This window comes from Dreissena polymorpha, chromosome 1 (genome assembly GCF_020536995.1).
Source record: "Dreissena polymorpha isolate Duluth1 chromosome 1, UMN_Dpol_1.0, whole genome shotgun sequence".
Classification (NCBI taxonomy): domain Eukaryota; kingdom Metazoa; phylum Mollusca; class Bivalvia; order Myida; family Dreissenidae; genus Dreissena; species Dreissena polymorpha.
Window position 1 is genome coordinate 136,526,268 of NC_068355.1, and position 12,962 is coordinate 136,539,229.

General features: G+C 36.2%; 1 protein-coding gene across 1 annotated transcript; it reads right to left on the minus strand.

The window, feature by feature from the left end:
* Positions 1 to 3,468: 3,468 nt before the first annotated feature.
* LOC127851250 (acetylcholinesterase-like) lies at positions 3,469 to 7,152 on the minus strand. The gene is made up of 2 exons (XM_052384889.1): positions 5,438 to 7,152; positions 3,469 to 3,917 (listed from the first exon to the last, which is right to left on the minus strand). The coding sequence occupies exons 1-2, from the start codon at positions 6,991 to 6,993 to the stop codon at positions 3,677 to 3,679; spliced, it is 1,797 nt and encodes a 598-aa protein (XP_052240849.1). The 5' UTR covers positions 6,994 to 7,152; the 3' UTR covers positions 3,469 to 3,676.
* Between the last annotated feature and the right edge of the window lie 5,810 nt (positions 7,153 to 12,962).

Genomic DNA, 12,962 nt, shown 5'->3' on the forward strand with positions numbered 1-12,962 from the left:
AACTACGCAGAGTTCGAAACAGAGTCACTCGAGGTAAAAAAAAACTAGGTCTCTTGGTAAGATGAAAGAAAATATGTGTGAGCACTCTACAGGCCACATGCATTGCCCAATATATATCAGAGGTGTCAAAGTTCAGGATTATTCCTGAATTCAGGATTTAGGCCCTCAAAAACTGCTTTTGATATTGATATAAATAAGAGGATTTTTATGTCCCCCACTATAGTAGTGGGGGACATATTGTTTTTGCCCTGTCTGTCTGTTGGTCTGTCTGTCTGTTTGCGCCAACTTTAACATTTTGCAATAACTTTTGCTATATTGAAGATAGCAACGTCATATTTGGCATGCATATGTATCTCATGAAGCTGCACATTTTGAGTGGTGAAAGGTCAAGGTCATCCTTCAAGGTCAGAGGTCAAATATATGTGGCCAAAATCGCTAATTTTATGAATACTTTTGCAATATTGAAGATAGCAACTTGATATTTGGCATGCATGTGTATCTCATGGAGCTGCACATTTTGAGTGGTGAAAGGTCAAGGTCATCCTTCAAGGTCAGAGGTCAAATATATGTGGCCCAAATCGCTTATTTTATAAATACTTTTGCAATATTGAAGATAGCAACTTGATATTTGGCATGCATGTGCATCTCATGGATCTGCACATTTTGAGTGATGAAAGGTCAAGGTCATCCTTCAAGGTCAGAGGTCAAATATATGTGGCCCAAATCGCTTATTTTTTTATTTCTTTTGCAATTTTGAACATAGCAACTTGATATTTGGCATGCATGTGTATCTCATGGAGCTGCACATTTTGAGTGGTTTAAGGTCAATGTCAAGGTCATCCTTCACAAGGTCAAGGTCATCCTTCAAGGTCAAACATCATATAGGGGGACATTGTGTTTCACAAACGCATCTTGTTGTTCTGGTATTTAAAGATTTTTGTCACAGTCATTTTAAATTATTTTAATTTGACATATTGTTAACACAGTTAACATAATTAAATGAATTATTAACCCTCTTTTGGCACTGTTCCCCCACATGTTAGGCTTATTTTCAGGATTTTAGATTTTGGCCACTTGACACCCCTGATATATGAAACGTTGTCGGAACATTTGTCTGAATGATACATTGGCAGTTTGAAACTGGTTCAGGTGAGGTAAAAAACGAGATACGGTTAAATCAAGGAAAAATGTGTGAACACCATAGGCCCCAAACAACAGTAACATACAGTTGTCCTGAAAATATAGTTCGAAACTAGGTCAAAAACGGGGACACTTAGTCAGATAAGAGAAGAGGGAAGCTACTTTTATTGATATAAATGAAACATAGTTTCCCAAAATGTAGTGTAGATTTTAAAACTTAACTCGCGCTTGGTTAAAAACTAGGTCACTTGGTAAAATAAAGAAAAAGCTTATGAACATTTATTAATACAGAGGTCACATTAATTACCAAATCTGCATGCAACTAGTCTACACATGTCCCAATAAAATCGGAGTTCGAAGTAAAGGTTATAACTTGGACGCAGGGTCAAATCAAATAAAAATTCTGTATAAACCAAAGGACACATTTCTTGCATAATGCATTTTCTATAAAACATTGGTCCCAAATGGTATCTCGGAAGATTTCCCTTCAGTTAGCTCACCCGAGCGCCAAGTGATGAAGTAGAGCTATTGTGATCGCCCTATGCACGGGGTCTGTCGTGGGTTGTGTTGTCAATCTTTAGCTTGTAACCCCTCTAGAGTGCACATTTTCCATTATATATTGATGAAACTTTAGAATGGTTATCATGATGACACCTATGTTGTATTTGAATCTCGGTCATAAACAAATATGTCATCAGGTCAAATACAGAAACGGATTGTTACCACTGACAGATGGGCAGAATGTTTATCTAGGCAATATCTAGAAGTCATATCTTAGTCAGGTGTATCCAGATCACAAGGACGCCAGGTCAAATCTTAGAAAAGCCTTGTTTCCACTGTTGAAGCCACATTTGTTTCTCAAGTTTATGGAACCTGCTTTGAAATAAAATTCTTATCACAGACGTAGGAGATACACCGTTTGTGCCCTTTTCAAACAAGGTCGTTATGAGGCAGTGGCGTTTTTTATGACTAAAGAAAAACCATTTTAATTAAGAGGCTGTTGTGGGTGGTTGTACTCTGTAGAGACCCCAGCTGTCTAATATGGCGACCACCGAAAAAATTGCATAGGTTAAGGGAGACATAAGTAAAGTGGCGTGGCGTCCATAAGCTATGTATTTTAACTTTGAAAAGATAAGGAGCACCGTAACCAATTGAACCATCAACAAACACGGTGGAAACAGTTGTTCCGTATTTGAAATGTGTATTAATAACAAAATATTATATATAAGATGTAACAAGGTATAGATGAATATATTTCTCAATAAGAAAATATTGAGAACTTAATCTGCAAATGTAGTTATTCTTCAGAACGCCCTTAGCAAAAACTATAGTCAAATAATGCGTAACACATTTCAAACTAATTTAATGCGGTCATACGTACACTTCGACGAAATTATCAAGTTATCGAAATAGTTTTCGAAATTCTTTAGTGCATAAAAGACAGTTTTTCTTGCAGTTTGTGTAGATACCTTATGATTTAAAGGGACCGCCAACCGCAATTGACGAAAAAAGAAGTTCTAAAATACCGTGTTTAGTTACAATTATTAGTTTATAATGATTAAAATATCACGACTTGTATATTGCATTACTTGAAGAAAGTTCATATTTTCGGTAATAAAATTTCGCATTGTAAATTCGAAAGTACATCGCGAAAAAATGTGACATAACGATACACACACTATAAATAACGCAAGTATATTGATCATTTTATATTTTTTTTTGTATACAATTCACTTCGCATGCTCATTTGCATTCCTGGGTTTATCACGTGACGATGATGATCAATCTTATCTACTTGCGTTATTTATAGTTGACTGATAGTTACCTGGTACCTGTATCGCGGTTGACGGTCCCTTTAAGAATACATTATTGATAACATCTGAAATCGGTGTCAATATTTCACTTAAATATTAACCCTGTATATAAATGTTACAGGAATCGAATTTTTGAACAAGAACTATGGCTTATTAAATTAAGCCATTCTGACGTTTTTCACATTGCTATAAGCTGCATAAAAAACGGTCTTTTATGCACTAGTTGAAATTCTTCAGAAAATTGATTTTACGTTATTTGAAATAATCACCACTTAAACGGTGTGTTTACATCCATAAAAATCCATTTGTGAACTCCATTTAGTTACGTGCCTGCATCCTGTTTATAAAATGTCCATGTGGAAGTTACAGCTATTATATTGCGCAGTGTTTGTTTGACGGGAATGAAGTGATATTTTAACATGCGCTTATTTCATTCTTGCAAAGGAAAAAGCATAATCATTAATACTAAAAACATAATATATTGAAAATAGATAGGAAATAAAAAAGCCGCAGAAAACGAATATAGTTTGTAATACAATATCTACTTAAAAACAACATGCTTTACTTCATCGGTCAACAAAAACAATAAAACACATAAAAATACGAATAGTGTATTTGAGATAGAGATAACTCAATAATCTAACTGCATGACCAAATTTAAACACTAAACAAACAAAACATAAGTCGCCATTTATCTTAAGATTATTTAGTTGGTACTGGAACTAGCCACATTTCCGGTCGGCATCGCACGTTTCCGTTGATTTATGAGAAAACGGCGATTCTTCTGAGAACGATGGTCTTCGGTCTATGGCGTCCATGAGTGACGGCAAAACCTCGCCCCAGAAAGCCACTTCCTTGGCATACAGATTGTGACCAATGCTGTCTTGCCGATCTATGAAGATATTCTGCTGCGTTTCTGGGTCGTACTGAGGCCAGAATGGAGGACCATCGCCGTTCGGGTCTCTGTAATGGTTTATACTCTTTATACATGGACATGTACATTTTATGGTAAAAAATAATCAATACCAGAAGCAGTATTCCACTAACATCAATAAATCTGATAAATAAAATAGTAACAATTCTATGCTAAATAAGCCGTCTGATAAACAACTGTTTGGAATTTCTATATTTAGGGATGTCAACGGATGCAACAGATATCCATTCATTCTATCCAAACACTATCCAGATAATCGTTAATATTTCCAATTTCGCACCAAATATGAAATCGTATTCGTATATTGTTTAAGCAGAGGTTAATAAAACAAGTTTTAATAAAAGTGTTTGCAATGATATAACTTCATATGAATGTTTACTTATCAAATTACTTTCATCAACGACGAAAAAGGCCGTTGAAGTATTAATCTTCGCAACATTTCAATACCCAACATCGGGTTATGGCTTTTTTAGCATATATGCACATATTCAACAATTTTAATAATATGTGGTCTCGTTAAGAAATGAAAGAAACATAGATTTATGAAATTATCGTCCTGACGTTAATTGCAACTAATAATTTTGATTGAATAACATGTAATAGTGGCTGTCCGTTAAATAAATGGAATTCCAAAAAATTTCAATTACGCGTGTAGTTTTGAGTATGTGTGTGTGTCTGCCGTCTGGTAATGAAAAATCCGTAAATTGCGTATTTTGCCTTACAGCATAGATGCAAGGACAGTCCTGGTTATAATATATTTCATTTTAGTCATTTACTAATTTAATGTTTTGTCCTCTTTTATAGTATTTTCAACATACAAACATGATGAATACGTTTTATTTATTGAAACATCGATAATATTGATTTTTTTTGTATATAGAAAACACGCTATTATCCCGAAGCACGCACCTAATAGGAATAAGAGATACGGAAATAATATTTGTTTTGCAACCCTGTCAACGTAACTGGGTTTTAAAATCAACAAGCTGAGGTAAATCCGCTAATCGCATATCAATTCAGTATGTTTATGGCAAGTCTGGGTATGAGTGGAGACCGCCTGCAGAGGCCTTTGGCTGGTTCGTTTATTAAACCAATAAACTCGGAACAGCATTCGTATGGCTAATAAACGAGATATATTGTGTTCCTTATTTTCCCCTTCTTCGGACTTTTCCGGACTTTTGGTTTGCGCTCTGTGTGTCAGTCTGTCTGTCAGTCCGTCACACTTTTCTGGATCCTACGATAACTTTAAAAGTTCTTCATTTTTTTCATGAAACTTGAAACATGGACAGATGGCAATACGGACATTATGCGCGTCATTTCATTTTGTTCCTACGTCAAGAATTCTTGTTGATATGGCAACAAATATATAAACAATCTAAAAATGTTGGAATTTCACCGGTATGGGACTCGTATTGCTTGGCAATAGTCCTGTTTTATTTTCGTACGAATTTTGGGAAACTGAATGAATATCCGAATACCTACACGGTATCCGGAAAATCGGATATCCGAATGTTCGATGACATTCATAGTTAAAATTACCCTTTCCTACCCAAATTTAGCGAAGTTTGTCCAATAACCCATTATTCGCTCTGACAATCCATATTCCCATTGCGGGGGGCTGTAATCTTTAAGTCCTGCAAAATGCTCGTAATCAAGTGCGTATCCGAATACCGGCGCAAGATCATCACCATGATTCGCCTTCTGTATCCATCGTGGTGTCTTCAATAGGTGTTGATCAAGTTTGGGCTCGAAACTGTATAGCCAGCTCTTAGCATGTGTACTGTTTGAATGCAATTTACTAAACTTAAGAGCAGGAATGTTGAAGTATACGTCGCCTGTAAGTTTAACAAGCATTTCTGTGGCATCCTTCGGATGTTGCCAGTCTGTGTACTCATAGGCGACCAGTTGTTTTACTGACTCAAAAATCTCTTTTCCAGGCATTTCCTGTCCTAGCATTGCTGGTATCCATAGGGTTTTCATCGCTGAATCGCTGATTTCTATTCTGTCTATATCAGAATCGGAATTCCCCGCGGCCATACTTAGCCACATCGCGCCTTCCATTCCATTTACTCCGTTTATAAATCTGATTTCTCGCAGAAACTTAATTTCTTCGTTTAACTGTTGCTTAGATTCATTGAAAGTATCTTTCGGATGTTGACGGAAAAATTCACCATCAACCGTAGGGACAAACGGGATTTCCATCGCTTCACTTGGAGTATTGATTAACTTATCAGTGAAAGCAATAATGTGTTCTGGTGAAACTTCTAAAAGGCATTTAAACACATCAATATCTGTTTCTAAATTGCAATTTAACTTCTGGGACATCATTTTTGCCGAAAACTTATTATCTTCTGTGAGACCAAAATTAAGGCAAATGGTGCCACTTTCAGCAATTGCGTTCTGGAAAAGCCCTCTATTTGCTGGATACATGCTCTGCATTGTAACACTAATAGCACCAGCTGCCTCTCCGAAGATGGTAACTCGTCCCGAGTCCCCACCGAACTCTTCAATGTTATCATGTACCCACTGAAGTGCAAGGCGCTGATCCCATAGTCCCTGATTTCCTTTGGCATCAGCTGTGCCTAGATTAAGAAATCCAAACATTCCAATGCGGTAGTTGAATGTTAAAACAATAACATTGCCAAACCAAGAAAGAACATGACCTGGTGTCATCTCTCCTGTACCCATTTTAAATCCACCGCCGTGAATAAATACCATCACAGCATGGCCTTGTTCGGTATCTTTCGGTGTTTGTGGAACAAATATGTTCAAAAATAGACAATTCTCCGTTGTTGACCGCATGCCGAGTTTTAAGAAATCCGACTGTGGACACGCAGATCCGTAGCGAGTTGCGTTAAACGGTGAAGACAGATTTCCAAACGGCTGCGGTCTTTTAAATCTTAACTCTCCGACAGGCGGCTTGGCATAAGGGATCCCCAAATATTCGTTCACAGCATAATGTTTTCCGTTAAATTCGCCTGTCCGTGTATATCCGTGCATTGTTCCGAGCTTTGTAGAAACTCTAGGTCGCGCGGCCTTTGCGATCGCTAAAATACACACAAGTGAAAACAAATCACTAATACAAGTCATGTTAATTTGTACCATCTTTAATGTTATGTGATATAACGGCTTATGTAGAGCACCGTTCAAAGCAGTTGTAGGCCGTGTTCAAATACAAGTGAGAGAGATAACGGTGCAACAATAACATGTAACCACTCTCTGGATCAGCAGACGATTTATTAATTGTATTTTTGGAGATAGTCAATGTATCACCATTGCATGTAAACAGTCGTTTAAATAAGTATGTTTACGTATGATAACGCATTTATACATTGATCAAAGTTTACAAATTGATCATATTTCACGTCAAGATATCGCTTTCAGGTTTACGAATTGCTATTTATAGTGGTTCATCTATTTCGGACCCGGCGTGTTTATGTACTCTTCTTTTATTGGACTCGTCTGCTGAATAGGGGGTTATTTTTTATTGGTGTGTGTTCGAGCGACAGAAGTCATGGACGTAATCCTCAAGGAACATCTCAAGTACATTATTTGTTCCAAATGCACTCTTATTATTAAAATTGTATGACCTTTGTTATTTTTATTTTCAAACTAAAGAGACGCCTGCGTAGCGTCTTTTTCAGTAATATGTTTGCAACAACACATTATCATTAAAGGAACATGTGCACATATTTTAGTAAACAAGCATTTTCGCTTCGTCAGCCAAAATAATAACTTTATAATTAAAGCGTAAAAACTTTACGAAATCAAATATAATAACGAGCCAAGTGTCGTAAACACCGGAAAAGAAACGAATTAGGTTGGAGTAGGTTGGAGTAAAGAGACTCAAATCTTGAACCTCTTGCGAAAAGCGTAGCGTGTTAACATAAAGGTCATTTCTACTTGTTTGTGTCTTGCTGCCTATTCTAGTATATGCGATTGATCCACGTGTTTTCAGCAATTTAAGCTTAAACATAATAAATTCCCCAAACGTTCGATATTTAAGCGTTGTTAACGCTGATTTTTAGCTCACCTGATGAGCTTTTGTGACCGGTCTTTGTCCGTCGTCTGTCCGTCCGTCTTGTAAACACTGTAGAAGTCACGTTTTATGCCCAACCTTCATGTAACTTTGTCAAAATGTTTGTCTTAATGATATGTTGGTTGAGTTCAAAAGTGGTTCCGGTCCGTTGAAAACACGGCCGCCAGTTGGCGGGGCAGTTTTCCCTATTTGGCTTTAGAGAAACCTTGTAAACACTCTAGAAGTCACAATTTTTGCCCAATCATCATGAAAGTTGGTCAAAACATTGGTTTGATTGATATGTCGGACTAGTTTGAAATGGTCAGATCGGTGAAAAAACATGGCCGCCAGTGGGCGGGGCATTTTTCTCTTTATTGTATATAGTGAAAACATGTGAACACTCTAGAAGTCACATTTTTGGCCCAATTTTCCTTGATACGAGAGTTTAGTCCAAAAATGGTTCCGGTCAGTTGAATAACATGGCTGCCGGGAGGGGGGGGGGGGCAGTTTTCTTATATTTATATAGTTAAAAAAGCTTGTGAACACCCTAGAAGTCACATTATTTGCCCAATCATCATGAAACTTGGTGAAAAGATTTGTTTTATATATATTTCAGATGAGTTCCCAAATGGTCCCGATCGGTAGAAAAACATGGCCGCAAGGGGGTGGGGCAGTTTACCTTATGTGATTAGAGAGAAATCTTGTGGTCGAACACTATAGAAGTCACATTTTTTGCCTAATCATCGTGAAACTTAGTCAATACATTGGTTTTATTGATTTCTCTGACAAGTTGGAAAATTGCTCAGATCGGTGAAACACACTTTTTAGCTCACCTGATGGCTCAGGCGAGGTTTTAGGATTGGTCTTTGTCCGCCGTCCGTCCGTCCACATTAAGTTTGTAAACACTCTAGCATTCACATTTCTTAAGCATTCTTTATCAAAGTTGCTGAAAGATCTCGTTCAAGTTTGATAATGAGCAAAATCACATAATTAATGCCATAATTATTGCCCTTAGATTGTCCAAATTTTCATTATATTATACAAAATCCTTGTAAACACTCTAGAGGTCACAATTTTGTTTCAGATTTTATTAATCTTGGTCATAATATTTATTTTTGTTAGCAATTAAGTTGATTTTGTGTTTATGTTGGTTTGTTTTGTGCTGTACTGTGCTGTTTTGTACTGTTTGGGCAATCGGTCACTTGCCTTAAATAAAGGACCAACTAATTGTTTTTAATGAAAATTCAATACTGCTCCAGCAGCTGGAGTTTCACTTCTTTATATTGGTAAGGGAGGTCAACTCAAAATATAGGTAACCAGGTCAAATCTTACAAAATAATAACACTCCATACGCCAGAGTTTTGGTTCAAATTATGAAACTTGACCAGGAAGTTTGTCTGGACAATATCTAGGTCAAGTTTGACATTTGGTAAATATTGAATGAACCGACTCTTCTCAGGTGAGCGAACTAGGGCCATCTTCGCCCTCTTGTTTTATAAAGTTCATTAGATGTATGATTTATTTTTGTTATAGGCATTATTATTTCGCATTTTGTATACTATATGTATTTTAGAAACCTATGACTAACTTATGAAGCATTGTCTTTTCGTCAATCTTTGAACAGATCCCTATTAATACTTTAACAGGGTGCAGAATCTACGGGGTTTTCAGGGGTTTACACATATCTTACGTTTTTGACATGCATTATTTCAAATCTTAAGTGCATACAAGACAGATTTTCTTGCAGTTTGTGCCGATATCTTAAGGTAAAGCAATACATCATTGAACGCGTTTGAAATCGGTCACAAAATTTCCGTTGCCGTAATCATAACCGTGTAAAATGTGTGCAGTTCAAATGGAATTTTTGAACAAGAACACAGGCTTATTAAATAAAGAACTTCTGATGTATTTCACGTTGCCATAAGCAGCATAGCAATCTGTCTTTTATGCACTAGTTGAGTATTGTTAAGAAAAAATGTTTTAAAAAGTTATTTGAAATAAAGCGCCACTTTCCGTCGTTTATACATCCATTAAAGTTTAAAGGGGTAAGGCCACAAAGTATCGTGCTCCCTGATTAATGTAGTTTGAGCTTCAGTTATATCGCACTTACCTTAATGTTGGCAATGTGTTTAGTCGGTTAGACTGATGTCAATTTATTGTTTGACGGACAAGGATTGTAAGAAACAATCAAACACATCCCATGGTGTTTAAAGTCTTTTACTCATGTAGGCCTGATAATAATACAAATGGCGTAACCTTAATTTAATGACCGATCACTACTTAGACGTTTTCATCACAATTACTAGGATCAAACGCCACCTATCGCACTTTAAAGTGTACAGAGAATTTTAAGACATTTTGAGTAAATCTTTCCGATCTATCAGTTGAAAGTCCAATGTGTTGTTAAGTGACTATACTATTTATTTTACGATATAATTAAATATTTAATGATTTTTGTCAACACAAACGATCTTGTTATAAATGTTAATTAATCAAAATACATATTCATTCAACATAAAACTATTGTGTCGCGCGAAACAAAATCATGACGAAATAAGATATTTTCTGTATTCCACAAAGTTCACGTACAGCATAACACTAAGTATGTTTCTCATGTTTTATAGATCAAAGCGCTAAAAGCACTGAAGTTGTTCGCTATTGCATAATTTAAGACGCAACTCGTTTTTTAAAATTAATCGGAAGTTTGAAATGAACCCACGCCATTCGAATTTATAAAGAGTGTCATAACGCACGGGTCGAGATTTGTGTGCACTTTTTATCATCATATTTATTTCATAGAGATAGCTTAGACAAAATAACAACAACATGACCCTTTTTGGACGTTCTGAAAGCATAGAAAGTATGATGGAAATGATAATGAGTACTGAATATAAAGACAATTTGCAATCACCATCATATTAAATGAATAGTGTTGGAATATCGAATACCTATCTCACTAAGAATATAATTTCATGATGAAAATTCCCTGTACACAACTTTTGAGTTTTGACACCATATACAAATTCAAAATATACAATAAGATAATTGATAAAAAATGAATAAAAAATAAATCTTCGAGCAATTCTTTTTACTCACGAATTAGGTAGTGATAAAGACAGCCCTATTGACCCGTACTTTGTTGTTTATGCATTACTTGTTACCCTAGCAGTTCACACGGTGTCAACAACTCTGACCTAAACATAGGTATAGAGCACTAATGCGCTTTTTCGGGATAGCTTTTTTACCCAGCTTTTCACCTTAAATGACTTTTACATATCGCCAGCTGACACGCATGAACATTTTTGAATAGGCTTTCCATAGGCTGATTCGAGATAAAACCTCTGAACTTTGCCTACATCACTGTGTCTGTGCTCAGCGCAAAGGATGTAGCACTGTTCAGTGTAAGGAATTCCGGACTTATATCTGTATGTGCAAACGACACAACTTTTGGCCAAGTTACAATTACGCGTTAAAATCCATCTCGTAGAATTTCAGGGTCAGTACTCGTTCACTAAATCGTCCGGGGAATATATAACTGACTATCGATAAACACAGTTTTGCTTTTAAGATGAGAAAACAAACATTACCGAAAATAGTATAGTGTCACCGTAAGAGGAAAATCGTTCAATTATTCAACCACAATGTTTTCCGTACTCGGTCAGCACGTCTGGAAATCGTTCCTGAACGCCTGGATAGGCTGCCCTAATTTACAAATTTGCTTTTTTGAATTCAATTTTGTGTCGAAAAGCATTGCGCTAAAATAAGCCATTTACAATTCGCTTTGAGATTTTTAATGACCCTCGTCATGCGAAAATGTGTCTTATTCCATATGCGCCCATCATATATATATAGCCTACTCAGCCTGCGCATCTCTCAGTCTGGCCAGGAGATACATAATGAGACCATTACATATTGAGTGATTTTATAGCGAACAGCATCGCCTCTGACCAGACTGCGCAATGCACAGGTTGGGTTTAAGATACGCTAGCCGAAACGCATACGACCCATTTTCGCATAACGCGGCTATGAAAGTGTGATTTATATGTGTCGAAAGAAAACTGCGTTTAAATCAAATATAAACATACGATATATTTCGATAGTGATGACATATGCTCACAATAAGGCATGTATGGAAACATATGATGTGCACTCCCGTAGTATAATTTGTATCTTCTTACACTAATGTGAAGTTTGACAATGATAACACACATTTCATACGGTGAATATGCGACTTACAAATGAAAACAAAACACAATAGTTAAACTTCCCGTAAATACAAAAGATCGCCGCTATCTGTTGAGAACAAATGAACGTTTCCCAGAAATATCAAATTTAACCCCGCTGTAGAAGCATGAACGAGGTTACGAAACAGATAATTCTTGTTATATTTTATTGTTATTTTTATATTCGGTTTTAGCGATTATGAAGCATTTTTGTTGTTGTCTATCGTTTCCCTGAATTTGTATCGTATCCCATGTTCAACGTTTAATAAATTGAGAATATAAACAAGCGTAACCTTATACTATTGCGTTGTTTTCCCGAATCTATTTATAGCCTCAGATTATGAATGACCTGTACTACGTCATTAACACGCAGCAGATAGTGGACTTTTTTAATCACTCATAGACAATTTCTTCCGCGACACGTTAATATAAACATTGTTCATCGATTCTTTTCTATATAAGCTCCGTACAAAAATATTCCATTTAACACGATATTCACATAATTTTTCCATTTGTGAATGAATATAATTGAAGAACTCAAACCTCTTGCATAAATTATACAACTCTTTTTCGCACGGATACGGCAGACGCGGCACATGTGGCGGGTATAAGGCTTTCCGTAGATAACAGCGAACTGACTTGAAATTTTCGTCAACCACATTAGCTGTTCGCTACGCGAACAACTAATAATGTGTATATTTTAACAATACATACAACAGTAGGTCAGACAAATTTACCTTCTTCGCTCTCTGGTATGAACTGCTTTTCCACTTATACATTTATTCGGTTATATGGAAAAAAAATAACTAATATAAATAGAAGAGATTTTAGTT